The sequence below is a fragment of the Delphinus delphis genome, chromosome 10 (assembly GCF_949987515.2).
Source record: "Delphinus delphis chromosome 10, mDelDel1.2, whole genome shotgun sequence".
NCBI lineage: Eukaryota > Metazoa > Chordata > Mammalia > Artiodactyla > Delphinidae > Delphinus > Delphinus delphis.
Window position 1 is genome coordinate 88727069 of NC_082692.2, and position 20506 is coordinate 88747574.

Below are 20506 nucleotides of genomic sequence, written 5' to 3' on the forward strand. Positions count from 1 at the left end.
AGCTCTCCTAGTTTCCCTTCCAGATTCACCGTCCACCAGCTCTCTGAATCTGGAAACCTGACCTGTGTGGACACCAACAAGCCACCTACCCTCAAGCTTTCATTCGGTTCAGCCACCGGGGAGCCCTGGCAGCAGAGGCGGTTGGGGGAGAGTGTGTTTTTTCTGGATAATCCCTCCCTGCAGGCTGGTTGTGTGTGTCCCTCTGCCAAAGTCACTGATTCTCTCAGAGGCTTTGTCCACACAGCTCTCTCTGATGGGATTCCAGTAACTGCCCTGCCCACCCCTCACCCCCCACCCTGGATATCCCGCTCACATCTTTTGAAAGAGTCTTGATTAGAATCTCTTTGAAGTACCCTAACTTGTGTGAACTGTTTACTCTCTGCTGTGCTGGGACCCTGACTGATAAAGACATTTTTACAGTTTTCTCTCATAGTTCTGTTTCAGTGGGCACCATTTAGTTTTCCTTGAGTTTGCTGATAGTTCTTAGAAGAGGTTTGATTTGGCCTAAACACCTTTACCATATGTCTAGATTAATCCTGATTATTAACAGGTATCTGTATCTTTAGCGCTTTGGTGGCTGGGATTCACAGGTAGGTTGCCTACCATGGGTACAGGCTGAGAGGAAAGAATTCAGTCTCTTTTGAGGTAGGCTGGTGAAAAATGAGTAAATAGGCAGGTTCTCTCCTAGTGAAGCAAATGGCCACTATATTTTAAGTGAGATAAATGACCACCATCTTTCAAGCGAAGCAAATGGCCACCATGTTGGGTTTTCAAAAAAAAAAAAAAAAATGTAGCTCCCAGGTGGTAGGTGGTATGGACTTGGTTCAAAAGAATGAAACCTTTAGGTGATACGTTTCAGCTACCTCAGGGGCAGAAAGGTTCAATCCTTAGTAATCATTCCAGTAGTAATTCTCCAGACAACATAGTTGAACCTAAGGTAAACTGGAGTCTATCCCAGGCATGACAGTTTTAAGTGTAAATGTCAGGATCCATGACCTTTGCCCCCAAGTATTTTGAGCAATGGCAAGGGGACTGGGGTCCCTACCACTTGGTACATGCCATCTAAATTTTCTTGTGAAATTTAATACATCTGTCTTGTAATGAGGCTGCCATCTTCTAGAACTGTTCAATTTTGATCATTTTAAATAAATAGTGGCTAGGATTACATGTACTATTTACTTATGAGGTAATTACCAAATGTTTTCAGAATGAAAAGAATAAAAAATAATCTATGAGATAGGCTGCATTTTCTTAACCACTTCTTGGCATTTACATTCTAATTTTCAGGCCAGCCTCTGATTTTAAGAAGCATAGCCTCATAACTGACAGTAACAAATGACAAATCCACGTATAATTTCTCAAAGACTCTTTTTCCTGGAAAATAGTCTTTTAAAGTATATGCTTGACCCATTTTAAACAGAAGTTACTTTCAGAAGCCTTGCCAGAAACATCCTTTAAGAGCATCATTCATTTAGGTCTCAATTGCAGTCCATCAATCGTAGCTCCATGGGATTCTCGGAAAGAGCGGATTTTAATGTCAGACACAACAGGCTGCACTGGTTGGTTCAGAAAATGTCAGAAATGAGTGGCCTTAGTAAGTGCTGAAGAGGAGCCTAAGTTCTCCGAGCTCAGAGATCCTCAGGCCTGTTAAGGAAATAAATTCTTATTTAAGGCTCTACAGTGTGGACGCAGTCACTGACCACATTTTTAAAAGAAACACATTCTCCTCTGAATTGAAAACAATTTTTTTGTCAGTATAAACTTCCAACAATTGTCAAATACTCAGCAGGAGCAATGGATGTTGCTTCCCACTTGGAGAAAGAAGAGCCCATAAGAAGGCCCCATTAGATGCTACTTTCATTGTCTCCTCTGAGAAAAGATGAATGTCCTTGAATACATGGGAGAATTGAAACCAAAGTTTGGAAGTTAGGATCATTAGGGATCACTTTTTTTTTTACTGTTCCTTTTATTTTTAAAGTACCAGAAATTTCCAAGTACTTTAGCACTTAAAATTTGTCATCGCCTACTCAATTTTCTAGTCTCTGTCACAACATTCAGTGCCATATCTTCCTCTTCCAGTATAAACGCCCTTCCTATTCTTCTGAACTCCAGGCCAACAGAGTATAAAAGTTGCTATAAGATACTGATAACTCACTGTTACAAATTAAAATAAAAATCCAAACCATGTAGAAAAGAAAGCCTGAGTTCATGTTCTCTTATTTTCCTGTAGTCATAGGGCCTAAATTTATTGCTCTAATATGATAATTAGATGCATGGTTGAAGTGATAATATATTTTTCACTTAATTATTTAGTCACAAAACATTTATGTGCAAGGCATTGTGGGTGGTGAAAAAATTAATAAAATATGGTTCCTACTCTGGAAGATCCGTTTAGTCGCATACAGGAGATGAACCAGGCATATAAAGAAGCATATGAGCTGGAAGATACTGGTCTCCTTGATCAAGTTCATGTTTCTCAAAATTCATTGTTCATGATATCTACCAGGACATTTGTTTAGAAATGCAGACTCCTGGGCCCAGCTCTTTCAGTAAGCCAGAGAAATAGGTCCCAGAAATCTTCATCATTAATAACTACTCCTAAAAAAAAAATTCTGATGCCGATGGTCAAAGATGGCCCCTTGAGAACTGGGAATCACCACAGAGTGAGGTAAATACAGTAGGGCAGGAATGTACAGATGTGAAGGAAGCTGCATTTGTTTTTTGGGTTTTTTTTTTTTTAACATCTTTATTGGAGTATAATTGCTTTACAATGGTGTGTTAGTTTCTGCTTTATAACAAAGCAAATCAGCTATACATATACATATATCCCCATATCTCCTCTCTCTTGCATCTCCCTCCCACCCTTCCTTCCATTTGAAATAGAACCAGAAAGATTGGTGAGATTTGGCAGTTCAGAGTGGAGACAGGGGCCCCGAGGGGAAGGGGGCTTGCAATGTGCCTGAGTGAGGAAGTGGGATCGACAAAGGCAGTAATCTGCCTTCTCATCACCGTCATTTTTCATTATTAATCAGATGTTCCGGATCCGCCAGAAAACCTTCACTTGTCTGAAAGACAGAACAGAAGTGTTCGGCTGACATGGGAGGCTGGAGATGATCACAACAGCAATATTAGCGGTAGGGAAGACTTGGGATAACTGTAGTTTCCAGAGTTAATATTAAAGCCATTAATACCGCCAAGGGTGGGTTATCCTTAGAACATCCTTTAAAATGTTTAATATTGTATATAAATCTTAGTATAACTTAAACATTCTCAATCCATTCTAATGTGTTTTTCTATGTTCCTACTGCCAGAGTATATTATAGAATTTGAAGGAAACAGAGAGGAACCTGGAAGGTGGGAAGAATTGACTAGAGTCCAAGGAGAGGAAACAACAGTCATGTTATCTTTGGCTCCGTATGTGAGATACCAGTTCAGGGTCATAGCCGTGAATGAAGTAGGGAGAAGCCAGCCTAGCCAGCCATCAGACCATCATGAAACACCCCCAGCAGGTATGTAAGTTCACACCTCAACTTCCTAACAAGTTTTAGTCTGTCGCATCTTTGAACAAATGCGGTGGGGGAGGGAAAGGATTGATAACCTGGTGTAGGATTTTAGATTTCTCCCAGTAGAGAGCTTGAATAGTTCTGTAAACTTAACAGCACACAATTTAAAGTACATCAGTCTCAAAAGTCGTATGTAAATGTTTGATAGATAGCAGGATATTACAAGGAGGTACATGAACAAGCATTACTCTGAGTAACTTCTGATAGCTAAGTATTGTGTTAAAATCAGGTACCATAAAGTAAGTTCTAAATCGAAGTTCAGTATATAGGGAGAAAGTCAACTTTCTCTCTTTATTTTTCTCCTCATTTCAACTTCCTGAAATAAAACATTTGACATGTTATAGGCAGCTTGTTAAATTTTCATTGCATCTAGTGTCATTAATTTTATCCATTTAGTGTATTTTTGTATCTCAATAGCTAAACGAATATCTAATACCTATCTAAATTCCCAAGATGCTTTTTAAAAAAATTCTCAAGAATGAGCATGCTGTAGTAGTGTATACAGAATTCAAACTATAATATTGTAAGAATGAGACTTACATAATGTTATAAACCAAAAAAATAATGACAGCGCTGACATTTGTATTACTGAATTGGGATTGGTTATCAATGTGGTCATAGCCTGGTTTTTTTCCTCTGGCTGAAATAAATATGCTAGGATAGAATTCCCTTTTAGGATTGAGAAAAATCAAGGGGAGATAATAACTGAATCAGGTACTTGTATGATTTTAGTATAAATTCATCTTGGCACTAAACTCCATACTTAGCCCTTTTTTATAAAATGGATCCATCTGAATATATTTCATGGGCACGTTAACTGCTGTTCCCTATTTGATGCCCCTAAAACTTGGCTGTTGATATTAATACATGATCTTTAATTTTATTCACTTAGAGGCAAATATTCACAGCAAAATTTCTAACAATAATTCTAATAGAAAAAGTAAAGCAGATTTAAAACTAAAAATGTATATTTTAATAGTGGGTTTAGATTTTTAAAAGCAGGTTTAAAATTTAAAGAGCAGGGTTAAAATGAAGACACGTAAAGAAAACCTTCCACTCTCCATTGAATAATCACTATATCACTCCATGAACACGATTTTACTCCCTGAAGTAAAATATATATTTCAAAGCTGCCTTATGTGAGATGACAGATGTGTTAACTAACATTATTGTGGTGATCATTTCACAATATACACATATAAATATTATATATATGTGATATATATACATTCTAAAATCATTATGTTGTACACCTTAACATAGTGTTAACTTACACAATGTTATGTGCCAATTATATCTCAGTACAGCTGGGGAAAAAAAGAAAACTGCCGTAAGTCTTTTTTCAAACTGGGCCAGATAGAAATAAACAAATATAATCAAAGTTTTTAAAAATCTGTTTTTTGTGGGAGGAGGGATGATATGATGATTTATCTATGGACCATACAGTGGGAAAAAGTAATTTTAATACTTGTAATTTTTCAGCTCCAGACAAGAATCCACAAAACATAAGGGTTCAAGCTTCTCAACCCAAGGAAATGATTATCAAATGGGAGGTGAGAATTCTTTCTGTGTTATTTATTACCTTTGTGTGTTTTTCCTTTTTTTAGGTCCGCACGCTAAGTATGATGATAGAATAATATCTTTTAAGAACAAAGGGCTAAGATTTGTATATTTTATAAAAATATTTTATTTGTATATTTTAAAGATCATCATGATTAGAATGTTGTGAAATAGAGTTTAACAGTGGTAGATAATTGAAGAAAGGTTACACAGGTTGATTTCGTTATAATCCATCCCCCAAAGTTTACAATTCCTAATATTTTTATTACCAATATTCTAAATCGTCTCCCATTCAAAGAAATACTGAAAGTCTTTCGGTAAATTTTGGTACATAGGCTAATAAAGATTATTCATATCAAAAGGATGACTCGCAAGGAATAGTCACCACTTACTAAGCACTATTAGGCATTTTGCATACTCATTTCAAATTCTGAGAACAGTGTTATCAAGAGAGCATCATTAATGCTCTGTTCTAGATACAGAAACTGAGGTCCAGGCTGATAGATAGACTGGCCCATCACCACACAACTAGAAATCAACAGAGCTAGGATTTCAACATGAATATCTTTGGATTTCAAACCCTACTCATTTCCTCTTTATATACATCTCTGTTAAAAGTTATTAAAATAGACTTTCCTCCTTGAATTTGGCATAAAATCTTATATCTGCTCAGATGACTTTAATTTTTTTGAATGTCATTTCTAAATTTCTTCTGTAATAGTGGAAAGCTGTTTTCCCCTTCTATTTGACATGTTTGATGAACAAGTATTTTAACTTACTTGAAAGTAGATTCCCATCCAAAGATTCTGATTAATAACAGTTTTCTGACATTGAATTCATTGAATTTTACAAACATTTTTGAATGTATGCTGGAATATATTAATTTATTTCCACACCTCATTTCAGATGTGATTTTCTGAATAATTTTAGAATGTACAAAGTTTGATTTCCTTTTTTCTTCATCATATATTGGTCTTATATGACAACATTGCCCATACCTGCAAAATATGGAGTCAGTAATTTTATGTCAGAACTAACCCTTTATTCCCATTTCAGTGAAATTAAGTTTTACACATTTGAAACAAAAATTGGTAATATACAGAGACTAAATATATTCAAGAATATTATTATTTTCTTGAATATGTGGCCATAAATAGCTGCTACCACATTGTCCTGATGATTATTTAATTTAGAATTTGAGATTATGGTAGTATCTTATTCTTTTAGAGTATCACTTCTTCTTTTAAATTCCATGGAAATTTCTGTAAGAGAGATGATATAACTGATTGATTAGATGACAGTAATAGTGTATCATTACCAGGTTAGATCCTCAAAGAAGTATACCATTTTCCACTAACATAAGCTCCTTAATCCTCACCACTCCTCTGGGAGGGCTACAGTAGCTCCATGGTATCAGCATTACATTCTGTCCAGAGAAGCTGGGACTGTCAGTTTAGTGACCTTATCCAGATGCCATGCCCTGAGTCAGTAATGAAAAGGGGGCAGGAATCTGCAGTCCTTCTTACTGATGATCTTATTCATAAATCACTCTTCTCCCCCGCCCCAAAGATATATAAGACTGATTACTAATGCTCTCTTCTTGGAAGAATAGGATTATACCATGAAAGTGTTTACAATTTGTCTTTGAAGAGTAAATGACATGTAATTTAATAATTAATTGACCAAAGGAAGAAAGTACTCAGATTTGGAACTATGTTGACAATTATATTCATAATATATTCCATTGTGTTTCATATCATTTTGAAATGTCAGAGATCTAACAACTATAAGCACAACCAGTGAAGTTTAAGTACATTTACTCATCAGTTACTGTTTTGCATCGATTATCGTGTAAAAAGGAGTTAAATGCCAGATAATTCCCCAAGTTGACAAGCGCACACTGAACGTATTACCAGATCCCATCCAAAGACTGACTCACAAAATAATTCCTGTCTACAAGATAATGACCAGAGAGAACCAATTTGTTTAAAAAAAAAAAAAAAAAAACTTTCACAAAAGGGTTAAATAGGAACAGACTAGTTGTCCCTAATTTTTGTTTGTTTTATGTTTTCTTTTTAGCATTAAATATGAATAAAAGCAATGTATTATGAGGTCCTTGGTTTATTTATGGCAATTAAGAAAAAGTCTTTGTTCTCCTGGAATGTATAATCTAGTTGGAGAGACAGACGATAAGCAAATACATGAGAAATAAAACAATACCATTTTGAAAAATTCAGTGGGGGAAAATAATATACAGACTTTTGTATGTAGCTTGTTAATGAATATGCATTTACTCATTGAATGGGTGAACCTTATATTACAGTCAAAAATGAATTTCAGTTTATTTTATTTAGCTCATGTTCTATTATATATGAATTATCTTTATAAATGTGTCACATTAAATATTAAGGATACAAAATTTTTTTAATGTATTAAATTTGAACTTACGGATAGAACTAGTCTTTTTAGTTAGCATTATCTTCTAAGATTCACTTCTCTTATATTAGGTAGGTCATGACTCACTCACATGTTTTAAGTGTTAAAAAATGATAATATTCCTATCCCTCAAAACAGAAAAAGAGCCCCCTGCACCCTGATTGGTTAAATAATTATACCATGATGAGTCTTGCTTGACTTTTCCCTTTGTTCTTAGATGTAAATTTATTTATGTTAAATTTAAACTTCTATAAAATAGCAAATTTCTAATCTCAAAGACTCCAGAAAACAGATGAACAAAAACAAAACAAACAAACAAACAAAAACCCAATTCACTAATGTTCGGGAAATAGGAACTGCTTCAGTTACCTGATTATATGATCAAAGCCAAGTTGTTTCACTCCTAAAGGACCTAGGATTTATTATTTCTACTGCAAGTATAATAAGAAAGTCCACCACCTTTCAAATGAATTTAGGCAGTACAGAAAATCCGTCCAGTTTCTAGATGAGTCATTATAACCTTTGCTTTGTTCATAGATCTCTTTGAAAATACGATAGAAGTATAGTTTTGCTCTAGAAAGTTATACATAGAAAGTTTTCCTAACAGTTTCACGGCTTTTCAGACCCTTTGAAGGGCACTCATGGACCCCATCTAGAGATGCCTAGCCATCAAGTTAAGAACCTCTTTTATAGAGATTCCTTCCTTCCGAGCAGCTTCATGAGCAGAGGGGAGGCTGGTGGTCTTTACCCACCACTCACCTCCCTGGCTCCGTATTGCTCCTCTGGTCTGTTATCTTTAGTGGGGACCTATCTGAGAATTTGCTGAGGTTTTGCTGTCCACTGTCTGAAAGCCAAATACGAAGTATTCCTGCAGTTTCTTTGGGAGCCTAGGCACCAAGGAGGCTGGCGATTTAGGTAAGATTTTTCTTAAAAGTGTTGCCTCTGGTGGCACAGTTAGTTTTAAGTTTTTCCAGAGAGCTTTATCAAATGTAACGATCTTTCTTGAAGCAAAACGTGTAAATTGAATAATAGTATTTGTACACATTTATTGTCAGTTGGGACTAAAGGAAATTGTAATTGCAGATTGTAGTATGGAACTAAAAGCTTGTGGCCTGATTTATCCAGGCAATGCTAAAGCCTCCAGTGAATTTGTATCTATATGAGAGTAGAAGATATCTTGGGGCACAACTTGGAAAGCAAAACATAAACAATGACTATGAAAATCTCAAAGTTTTTGTTTTGATATTTTTTCCTCCTAGCTAATTTAAGTATTCGCCCTGGAATAAGCATAGACTTGAAATTATTTTGCTGATTTAGTGTATACTTTCAACTTAATTCCATCCAATCCGTCTAACAAGTATTTTAGTAAAGCAGACTGAGTCCAGAAGCATTGTAAATTCTGTAAGAACACTATATATGATATTATTGAATCACTTGCATATACAGACAAAACTACTATTTATATAAGTGACCCTTATAAATCTATGACTAAAATCACATTTTTAATGTATTCTGTGTAACTGATTCACTTAAATGAACATTCCCATTTTTATGATATTAAACAGATGGTTTAAATCACATTGATGTTTTTTGAATTAAAGTACTGTTCGATTAAAAACTGGAGTGGAAATAACCAATTCCTATATGAGAAATTCTTCCATTATATATTTCTATACAGCAAAATAAAGTGGAGGGTGGGAAGCGCTTTCTCATAAAAGAAATAGAAAGAGAATGGGCAAGGAGCTGGGGAAATATTTTATTGTAGAGAGGAGTACATCTTCTGGGTACTAATGTATAAAAATGCATATTATCCAAAAATATTTACTTGCTGTCTCTCTTTTCTTGGAAGGAAGATGGAGGAGGATGGAGGGAGTCAGGTAGAAAGAGTTCTGACTGAAAAGCCATGGAAAAAATCCCATTTACATCCCTGGAATTCATGGCCATGTCCTTTTTATTTCTGCAACTTCTCTGCGAGTGGAAAAAACACCAAAACAGAATATAGAACAAAGTGTAAACAAAAGCTAAAACCCTCTGTGGAATCTCTTAGTAAATTCTTTCATATGTGAACTGTTAGGCATAATCCAGGCATCTAAATTGTGAGAGTCTCTACTTGGGGAGGTAAGGGAGTAACTTTCAAGGTTAAATTTACAGAATGACAACATTTTTCACAAGTATTTCCAAACCAAAGAGGGGGACTGAAGATCTCCCAAGAAATGATACCTTTATTGCAACGTTTCTTGGGCCACTTAGGGTGGCTTCTGTGTCTCTGACTCAGCATATCTGTGATCACACGAGATGAGTGTGGCCTTCTGTTTCAGCCTCTGAAACCCATGGAGCAGAATGGACCTGGACTGGAGTACAGAGTGACCTGGAAACCACAGGGAGCCCCGGTGGAGTGGGAGGAAGAAACAGTCACAAACCACACCCTGCGGGTGATGACGTCTGCTGTCTATGCTCCATATGATGTCCAGGTCCAAGCCATCAATCACCTGGGCTCTGGCCCTGAGCCTCAGTCAGTGATTCTGTATTCTGGAGAAGACTGTAAGTGGTGCACCTGAAACCCCAAGTACTTAATAATAGTTTCTCTCAAGTATATTACACTCTGTCGATGAATATTTTTGAGCGACTACTGCATGCAAAGTGGATGTACTAGCTGTAGGAGATAAAAAGACATATAACACACGGTTTCTACTCCAGGGTTGACCGCAGGAGAGTTGATCAGTCAGTATAGGGTGGTAAGGAAGAATGTTGAAAGGTTTAATTTTATTCAGTTTCCCAAAAAAGCTATTTCTATCATGAAAATCAAAGACTTGGAATCAGCAGTGCCTACAGTTAAGCAGCATAACTGTCATAAGGTTTCCAATCACATCTACCCTTACTTGTCAGGGACTTCCTAATAGCTGTCTGCTGTCGCACCCTGGCCTCAGAGCTGGAGCTTTCCTAATGAAGATGAGGTGCACACCCAGATTTGCATATGGAATCTCACGTGAGCACATGCACACACACACACACACACAGAGTTTTGAGGTACTGGTGATACGATCTTATTAAATATTTATACCATAATAACAGCTGCAAATAAATTATTGGAAAAAGGAAAGACTGCATTCCAAATCTGTACACGGTAGGAGTTATTCTCATTGTTCTTGCAGTATCCAAAGTAATATTTTGATCCAAGAATAGAAGAAGGTCTAGTTCACCTGCTACCTAAATTCTCACTACACAGGACTTCTCACTGTGAACTAATATATTAGTCTTGGCTGTGGTGGGTTTGGTTTATTCGCATGTAGTTAGCTCCCCTGTAGAATGGGGATAATAATACCACTTTATAGGGTGGTTCTAACAATGATGTGAGCCGGTCCAGTATAGGCCCTCAGCACAGTGTCTGACACACAGAATATGCTCAATTAATGTCAGCTCTTCTTATGAATATTAGATTCATCGAACTCCCAAGTAATTTTAGTTATATTATTAATTTAGCTCACATGTTTCCAGAGGCAGATGCCCACAGAAAATTTTACTGGCCCGTGTTTCCAGTTACATTGCCCACACTGTATCCATCTGAAGGGGGGCTTTTCTCAGTGTGGTCCAGGCTCTCCTCTTCTCTAGAAACCTATTTGGACCCTGAAACTCTTCTGTAATGAGAAACTCTTGGTTCCATTTGCAATTGATTTGAGACAAGTGTTTTCCTCAGATTAAAAAACATGAAAGATCACCTTTTGGAAATGATCTTAATGATCGTGCTTGGAGATTACTGAAAGCTAATCCTTCTTATGTGCTTAACAGATCCTGATACAGCTCCAGTGATCCATGGGGTGGATGTGATAAACAGCACATTAGTTAAAGTTACTTGGTCAACAATTCCAAAGGAAAGAGTACATGGACATCTGAAAGGATATCAGGTTTTTATCATAGATTTTCTTCTTCTCACTGTGGAATTAATAGATTTCCTGTAAATAAGAACTGATTCCAGAAGAAGCCAAAAGAGAATGTGTCACCACGGCTGATGTGTTCAAGCGTTGCTATTTTCATTGCAGGTAAATTGGTGGAAAACAAAAAGTCTGTTGGATGGAAGAACATATCCTAAAGAAGTAAACATTCTGAGATTTTCAGGACAAAGAAACTATGGAATGGTTCCTTCCCTAGATGCCTTTAGTGAATTTCACTTAACAGTCTTAGCCTATAATTCCAAAGGAGCTGGTCCAGAGAGTGAGCCTTATATATTTCAAACACCAGAAGGAGGTGAGAGAATAATGATGTAGAATAACGATGTATTTAATAAATTTAATATCCAATTTTTAAATAAATAACAATTTAAAATAAATAACCAAGTAAATATCCCAATGGCCAAGACATTTCCTCCCTTATTAGTTAATCTGTACTTTACGTCATATGAGTTAGCTTCTCAATTTAATAAACTGTAATTTTTTAAAAGAAATTTACCAATTTATGAGTGTCTGTTGTTGACCTTGTGTTTTCCAGTACCTGAAAAGCCAACTTTTCTCAAGGTCATCAAAGTTGATAAAGACACTGCCACTTTATCCTGGGGACTACCTAAGAAATTAAATGGAAACTTAACTGGCTATCTATTACAGTACCAGATAAGTAAGTACATATTTGAACTGGATTTGCCTAGTAATGTTTCATTTTTCCTGGTTGCGTACTTGGTTTACCATGCTGAGAATCCAATTCATGGTTTGTAAGCTGGCATACTTCCTTTACAGCACAGGGTTTGTAAACCGGCTGGCAGACCAAATCCAGCCTGCTGCCTGTTTGTATAAAGAACGTTTTATTGCAACACGGCCATGTCCACTCACTTAAATTTGTCTATAGCTGCTTTCTCACTAAAGTGGCAAAGCTGAGTAGTTGCCACAAAGATTGCATAGCCCACAAAGGCTAAAATATTTACAATCTAGTCCTTTTCGGAAAGGTTTGCCAATTCCTGTTTTAGAAGAAAAGCAGTATGTTAATAGGTACCAGAAAACATGCATTTAATACGTATATATAAGAGGCTTTGAGCATTAGGAGATACGCAAAGAAAAACTTAATGACGTAGTGGAGATTCAAAGCGCACTAACTTCCACACTACACTGCCTGTTCTGTCTCTGGTGCATGTTTCCAATCTCAACCCTGCATCTATTTGTATTTGAGAATCCTCTATTGGTAGCCCAGTGGTACAGTCATGTAATATTGAGAGAAACAAGAAGCTGTCTTTGGACCATTACCCTAGGCTCTCCCCCTATGCTGCTGTGCCGTTAGGTTAAAAAAAATCAAACAAACATGTTTAGATGAAATCAGCTCATTTTAATCATAACGCCTCCCATCTTCAATAGTTTTCAAATCTAGGCATCATCGCAAAATGGAAATTAGGGGACTGAGCTCATGGAAAAAATTTAAACTTTGAAGACATGAATTCCTAAACAAAAAAAACACCAGGACTATAGAAACCCAGTCTACACTGCTTGCAAAAGTCAACTTGATCATAGCCCTGAACTGCCATCAGTCAGTTCAAGGCTTGCAGCAATTCAGGTCAGGTACCAGCTTTAGCTTCTGATGGCCTATTCTGTTTTAGGTACCTATGATTAAATGGATACAGCCATAACCCTAATAGAGGCAGCATTTTAGGGTCTTTGAGTGTTTGGTATATAGCAGGATCAGTAAGTACTAAGAATTCTCCCTGCATTTTTTTTTCATTAAAAGAGGAAATCTATGAGGTATGTACCATCACTACTTTATGGACGAGAAGCATATAGGGCTCACTTACAGAGAGCTGTGCAGTAAAATAAGTGTTACACAAGGATTCAGACCCAGCTCAGTCATTCTAGGTGCTGAACTGTAAAGCCTACACTATGCCATGAACTGGATTTCAAACATGTAGAAAGCACTGAAGAAATATTTGAAGACTTTCCAAATGTCACTTTGCTTGATAAAGATATGCCTTATCTTTATCCTCATAATGAAGAAACTCAACATTAAATTCTAACCTTCATGCTGATCTGTATATAATATATAAATTTATTTTTAAAACAAGTTCTTAGAATATATAGAGAAAAGGCTGAAATAGTAACAATTGCAGTGGTTACTGTACTACTTGATATGTGGATTTTTTAATAAAATATTATATACTTATTCTGCTCTCTATTAAGTGATTGAAATATTTTTAGGTGGCTTATATATTTTTGTGGCTCTTATATGTTCTAAATAGTTGTCGAGTGTGTATATGAGAGCTCTCTCTGTACTTTCCTGAATTCTTACGTTGACTGTGGTAGTTTTTCAATTGATTGGTGGTATTTTACAGGAATGCTCTCCAATAATCTACAAATGGTGATTATTTTACTTTCTTCTTTCCTGTGTTTGGATTATTAGTTTCTTTTTCATTTCCATTCATATCGTTGCATTATATAGACCAATGGAGGCATTTTTATGTTAAAGAGTAAATGTATTTTTTTATGGTCTCTTGGACTGAGCGTCAAGAGTGTTTATTCTAGTCGTTTTCTTACCACTAATGGCTGCACAGTTTTGGTACCATTTCATCTCTTGTATTATTCTTACGGCAATCTTACAGTACTTTGTGCCCTTGCACAACTATCATGATCTTGCTATGTGGCAGATTCTTTGAAAGGCACTATCTAAATCATCTTTTTCCATATATGACTTTACATAGTGCTTAGTATACAGTAGATATTTAAAAATATGTAATTTATCAGTTTCTTGAGTCTACATATGTGAGTACTGATTTGGTGCCACGTATTAAACCAGAAACTATAGAAGACTCATGTAGATTATTGTCCAAATTATCACACCAGAGGGAGATTAAAAAATACTTAAGGGTTCAATGAAAATATAATAATGGGGGAAAGTTCATCATTTTAAATAGATGTGGTAAAGCTGGAGTGATTTTCCAGTATGGCATAGTGATTAAGAACATGGGCTCTGGAGTTAAAAGGCTGTAGTTTGGATTCAAATCCCAGTTTGCCAGTTAGTGGCTCTAGGTCTAGGCAAGGTGTTTATTGTTGCTAGACCTTAATTTTCTCATGTATAATACATTATAATAATTACACCTACCTCAGAGAATTAAGTAAGTTGATAGCTCTGAATAATTAAGATAATATCTTGCAGACCACAAGCGTACATAGAAGCAAAAATAAGAGACAACATAACTTGAATGGTTAAGGCTGTGAAATTTGAGCCGTTGATATGCCTGTTTATTTCTTTAGTAAATGACACCTATGAGATTGGAGAACTAAATGATATCAACATTACAACTCCATCAAAGCCCAGCTGGCGTCTCTCAAACCTCAATGCAACTACCAAGTACAAGTTCTACTTGAGGGCTTGCACTTCAAAGGGCTGTGGAAAACCCATCACCGAGGAAAGCTCCACGTTAGGAGAAGGGAGTAAGTACAGGAGGTTTATGCGTGCTATGTTTTAAACTGCTCTGAAAGGGCTGCATCATGCTCGTCACTGTAAATTAGAAATGATTGTGATCTCAATCTGTCTGACCTTCTGTTTTCCACTGACGTAGAGAATTTATCTTGTTTCTAAAGTTCACATTGCCTCAATGTATGAACTTCTACACATCAGTAATCAAACTATAGCCTTAGTGTATATAAGGTCAGGAACTATAATTTTGCTTAATTAAAATAGGGGGATATAAGGTCAAAAAGTTACTCGTAAGATTAGTAGAGGGATATTTTTCTTGTGGAAATGTTTCCACACGGGAAAATATTTGCCTCTTGCACTGGTAGACATTTTGCAACGCTGATCAGCAACGCTGATCTAAGACATTTCACCTCCATGTCATGACTCATATATACATTGATTCATATATCAATTTTAGTTTACTCTCTACTGGTTGATGCCAAGTAACTAGCTTCAAAATGGCTCATAAATCTCTGGTTTCATTTGTACAATTCTCCTAATGCAATTGCACTTTTTTTTTTCCCCCAACTCAGGCCATTTCCCTTCCCAAATTATTTCTCCAATTATGATTTTAGCGGTATTTTTACTAAGCTTTCTATGTTATCAACAGGGCATCAGGAGAGAAAATAAGAAGGTAGAACAAGAAAGGGAAATGGATTGGAGGAATGGATATACACACTAATAAGTTTAAAAAGAGGGCCTTGTGTAGAATTCAAGTCCATCAGATTTAGAGGGATATCTGAGGCAGGCAAAAGGAAATGGGAGATGGTAGGAAGGGAGATGGTAGGAAGGGAAATACAAATAAGTCATTTATGTGTCATTTATGTGTTCTTGATGCTTTCCCAATTTTTAGACTATGGAAAAAGAGAAAATAATAATGAAGAAAATTGAATTGTCTATCATTTATAAAAGATACATATGGAAATGTATTGAAGTTTGTGAATCAGTATAAAATCAATGGGTTTGTGTGAATGGTTATGCTGTGACCTTTATTGTCAGTTTGTTTCTTCCTCTCATTTTGTTCCTACTGTAGCTAAATAATGAAGAGCTTATGTTTTCCTCAGACTCCCTAAATACTCCAAACTCCCTTTTATGGGGAAAAAATATATATGTATATATTCAAAATGGTTTCTCCCCAGAAACCCACAAGTTATTCCCAAGGATGGATTAGACACCACGTGAAATGAAGAAGTCATTTACTTACTCCTAAGAGGTAGATTTAAAGATGGTGATTGAAAACTTTCTAGTAACTAAAAGGTTCTTCTTTCTCAAGAGTTCAAACGGATATCAAGTGTTCAACACAAAGAAAGTCAGTCAGAATAGTGGTCATGTAAACATGCAACTTTCGTATTTTCTAAATCAGAATTTAGGGCATGGAGAGGGTGGTTGTTTTTTAAGACCAAGACCATAGTCTGTGTCAGAAATGCTAATCCCATTCCTGCCAATTTGAAGCATGTAAGAAAAGAAATTCACAAAATTGCCTGACAATAGTTAGGCATTCTAGTATCTATGGAAATATTTGGAGAATTTGGGCTTGGTTGTGTTTATGTTTGACAAACTCTTTTCAGAGGGTAGAAAATGCTGTTTATGTGGTTTTATAAATGACGCTACATCTTTTCTGCAAATTAAAGATATAACTAATGTGCTAGAGTGTTTTACAGCAGATTTCTTCACTCATGTATTGAAATTTGAAAATGTTTCTTACTAGTATGTTTGTGCTCTTTTTCAGGATCCTGCATTTTCAGATACTGTCCCCTTCCCTAGTTGACACTGATTTTTCTTCTATAGGCCTATCTTGCCATATTTACAGGAAAGAAACTGTAATCTCCTTCTGCCACTCAATTTCAGCATGATCTTTGAGAAAAAGAGAAAAAATAATATATATATATATATATATACTTCTATTGAGGAAATCCATCTTGCTATCACTAAATACTCTAAAAATGATAACTTCTGTGCAAATTGGAATTATTTCTGTGTATCTTTCTTCTCTTTGCATAGATGGCACATTTTAAGGTCATCTGGCATTAAATCAGAGAGTGGGATTTGATACACAAGCATTTTTGTCCCCCATCATTTTCTGGTTGTCACTCTGAGTTTCAGGTGGCTCACATTCCATAATCTAACTGGGGGAAAAAATGGAGTTAATCAGAAATATTCTTTTTTGTGTCATTACTGGTTTGAATAAAACACTTGCTTTGCTCTATTTTTCAAAAGCTTGCGCTACTTAACGTAACACTAAATTTCTGTTTTTCAAGGGCAAAATTAATTGTGTTTTGTTTCAATGATGCTCAATCTTGAAGGCTTTCTTCAGCTAATATAACTGGTCTTATTTTTCCCATGGTGCCATTTTTTAACGCTCCTTGTGTTATCAGTAACTATTTAATCAATTTTTACTCTGTGGTGAAAAGTTGTAACTAAATTTTAACGTGTGACACATTCTCACTTAAAACAGTGTAATGACTCCTAATATTCTCAACATGGAATATATTTCATTTTCAAATAACTTGTTGACATTTCTTGGTTTACATTTATTTAATTGAGTTAATTCTTAGCAAAAGTATGGATCAAAAGGAAAAATATTTTAGGTATTTTGTTATAGTATTAGACATTAAATGTATATTTTAATGACACTTGAGTCATATTTTTATCTGCTACTGATATTCTACAATTAATATATTGACATATTCACGTTTCTCTTGAAACGTGTAAATTTCTCACTTTGAAAATCTCAATGCATTTCATTTAAATGTACCTGTAAACCTGCACTTTTATGTAGCTTAAGTTCCTACAATTTTCAAATATTTAATATATGAGCATACTGTGATGCTATTCCACCAATATTTATGAAGACAACCAAAGCAAAAAGAAGTAATAATACAGAGTTAAGACTTTGATGCCATATGCTTTCTTATAAGCCAAAATTGCCATATTCCGTCCCTGCTAGGTTTGTGAAAGTCCAAATTGCAACTGATGACATTGTATAGTTTTTTGAAGTCTGTGTTTGGTTTTAAACCATTCATATGACCAGGTGGATTTAAAGTATCACTTCATTAATAAGTAAGTGCATCGTCTTAAAAGGACATGAATCAGTTCATTTCATTTACTCCATATCAGCATATTAAAAAAGAAAATCTTGAAACGTTGCTTTTCTTGATCTTCTGATAATTCAGAAACTGAGGAAAACAATGCTACAAAGGGCTCTCTTATTCATCTCAAATAACAATACTTTTTTACTTTTCATGTCCTACTTTTCAGTGATGACAATTCGTATGATTTAACTGTGTACGTTTCTTAGGTAAACGTGTCGGGAAGATATCAGAAGGAGTAAACCTTACTCAAAAGATTCACCCAGTAGAGACATTTGAGCCGGGAGCTGAACATATAGTTCGCCTATTGACTAAGAATTGGGTTGATAACAATAGCATTTTTGAAGATGTAATTGAGACAAGAGGGAGAGGTGAGAAATGAGACTCTGTTTGGAGCCATCTTAGACAATACATCTGTGTTCTGTAGATTATTTAATGTTACATACTTCCTATATTAAAGATAAAAATACGAAGTATGTTAGCTATAACAACAGTAGTTTTCATTTGTTTTGGCATAGCATTTGAAAATTGTCAAAACAAAAAATGTTTCACCAAGGTCCGAGTTATCCCTTATTGTTTTTACCAGAGTAGTTGCCTAAAAATGTCTGCTGCTAATTAACGTGTGTTAATAACAGAAACCCAAAAGTAAACCACAACCAAAAACCCCAGCGTCTCCATAGCAACCTGCATGTAACCGGGGCAGCTTGTGCTTTTGCTTGCTTGCTGTTGCTGCTGTGTTTAACTGCATCTGTCTCTACTGTCTGTCTTTGGTTTTCATCCACAGAATCGAACGCAATTTGAGAGGGCCCTTTCTAAAAAATGATTAAATGATTTATCAGTATTCTCCCAACGAAATGTCCTTCGAATCACATTCCCTCTAGGGTCACTCCAAGGAAAAAATAAAATTGATGCTATTTTGTACGTTTAAAAATGGTGTTTAATTTTCCCCAGAAGGGCATAATTCCAAAGACCGTTTCTAGTGCTCAACGTGTGACTTCTCTTTGTACAACAGAATATGCTGGTTTATATGATGACATCTCCACGCAAGGCTGGTTTATTGGATTGATGTGTGCGATTGCTCTTCTCACCCTAATGTTGTTGACTGTTTGCTTTGTGAAGAGGAACAAAGGTGGAAAGTACTCAGGTAAAGTTGTTTCTTAATATGACTTTGAATTTTATTAAATTGTCTTTAATTTCTCGGGGGCCGTCTTCAGAGACATCTTTAATTTTTTTTAATTACACATTTAAGTCAAATTGATATTAGAACATTAGGTGTACAGTATACTGAGAGGGGGAAAAAATTCCTATATTAACTAACCGAAGGGAATACGTGGGGTCTAGAATATTATCTCCAGTTGGTTGCTTTCTTGTTTCTAGTATATAAAATAGGCTCTAGGGAGACATATAATACTTCCAAGCTTCTATTTTCTATCTGTAAAGTATCACAGATGTTGGTAAGACCTGTTACTAAGTCACACACATATATTTTAATGTCTAAAGAGGGACCCATTTATAGTACGCCTCTCTACACATTCATGACCCAGAGATGTTTTGCATTAGTCCATTATAATAGTACTGGCTCTGCTAGTCAACTGTGTTGAACTTAACCAGTGCTGGGAACACACTTCTTATTACCATGACATATATCGGATACACTGCCTCTTGAATTAATTAATTATTAATTAATATCTGGCTTGGCTTTAATTTCATTGAATTTCCAAATTTCGTTTGTCTTTTTCAGATATACATGTTCTGTTGTTACTATTATTATTATTTTTGCTTAGCATTCATGATGCTTTTACACAGGGGCAAAGATTTAGATCCCAGTGCTATTCGTTTGTTGATGTTCAGATCAGTGTGAAATCCTTTACTGGCTTACGATTCATCCAGCAAAATATTTTGGGGAGCCCATGATGTATACTGCACAATCAAACAAGAGAATAATTTCTAAATTGTCAAGTTACACAGAATTTATGCCATTATACCTGTTTTTTCTTGTTTAGACTGAATTTGTTAGGAATTAGATTTTTAATGACTCATGAACGCTCTAGGTAATTAACTGGAAACTTTAAAGAGAGAGAGCATTTCCTTTTGAGTGTCCCAACGAATTGTCATTTGTGAAATGTTGCCCTATCCCAATTCTGAAGAAGCTTCTTCAAATCGTGCCCAGAAAAGAAAAACAAGTCAGCATTTCATTTTCAGGACAACTAAGAGAAACTCCCAGGTCTCGGCAAGTAGTAGTAAAAGGTGCCATGAAGAAGGATTTTAGTTTGAGTTTTCCTGGTACAGTGAAGCAAGAGCCTCCTGGGCCTGTCTCCCACGATGCAGAATAAATCTAATTTATTCTGTGTCATTATAGACTTGAATAATCTGCTTACTGAGGCAGTTTGGAGTAAGAGAGAGAGAACCACCAAATGATTGACTTTTTCTTAATTC

General features: G+C 35.7%; 1 protein-coding gene across 2 annotated transcripts in view; it reads left to right on the forward strand.

Moving 5' to 3' along the window:
* Positions 1-20506, forward strand: part of CHL1 (cell adhesion molecule L1 like) — a 197494-nt gene that overhangs the window by 172633 nt on the left and 4355 nt on the right. For both annotated transcript variants that reach the window (XM_060022923.1, XM_060022924.1), the window contains 10 exons: positions 3033-3134; positions 3312-3509; positions 5046-5116; positions 9878-10100; positions 11346-11461; positions 11597-11801; positions 12042-12164; positions 14777-14956; positions 18280-18441; positions 19083-19214. In XM_060022923.1, coding sequence (XP_059878906.1) covers positions 3033-3134; positions 3312-3509; positions 5046-5116; positions 9878-10100; positions 11346-11461; positions 11597-11801; positions 12042-12164; positions 14777-14956; positions 18280-18441; positions 19083-19214 — 1512 coding nt within the window. The remainder of the gene's footprint in view (positions 1-3032; positions 3135-3311; positions 3510-5045; positions 5117-9877; positions 10101-11345; positions 11462-11596; positions 11802-12041; positions 12165-14776; positions 14957-18279; positions 18442-19082; positions 19215-20506) is intronic.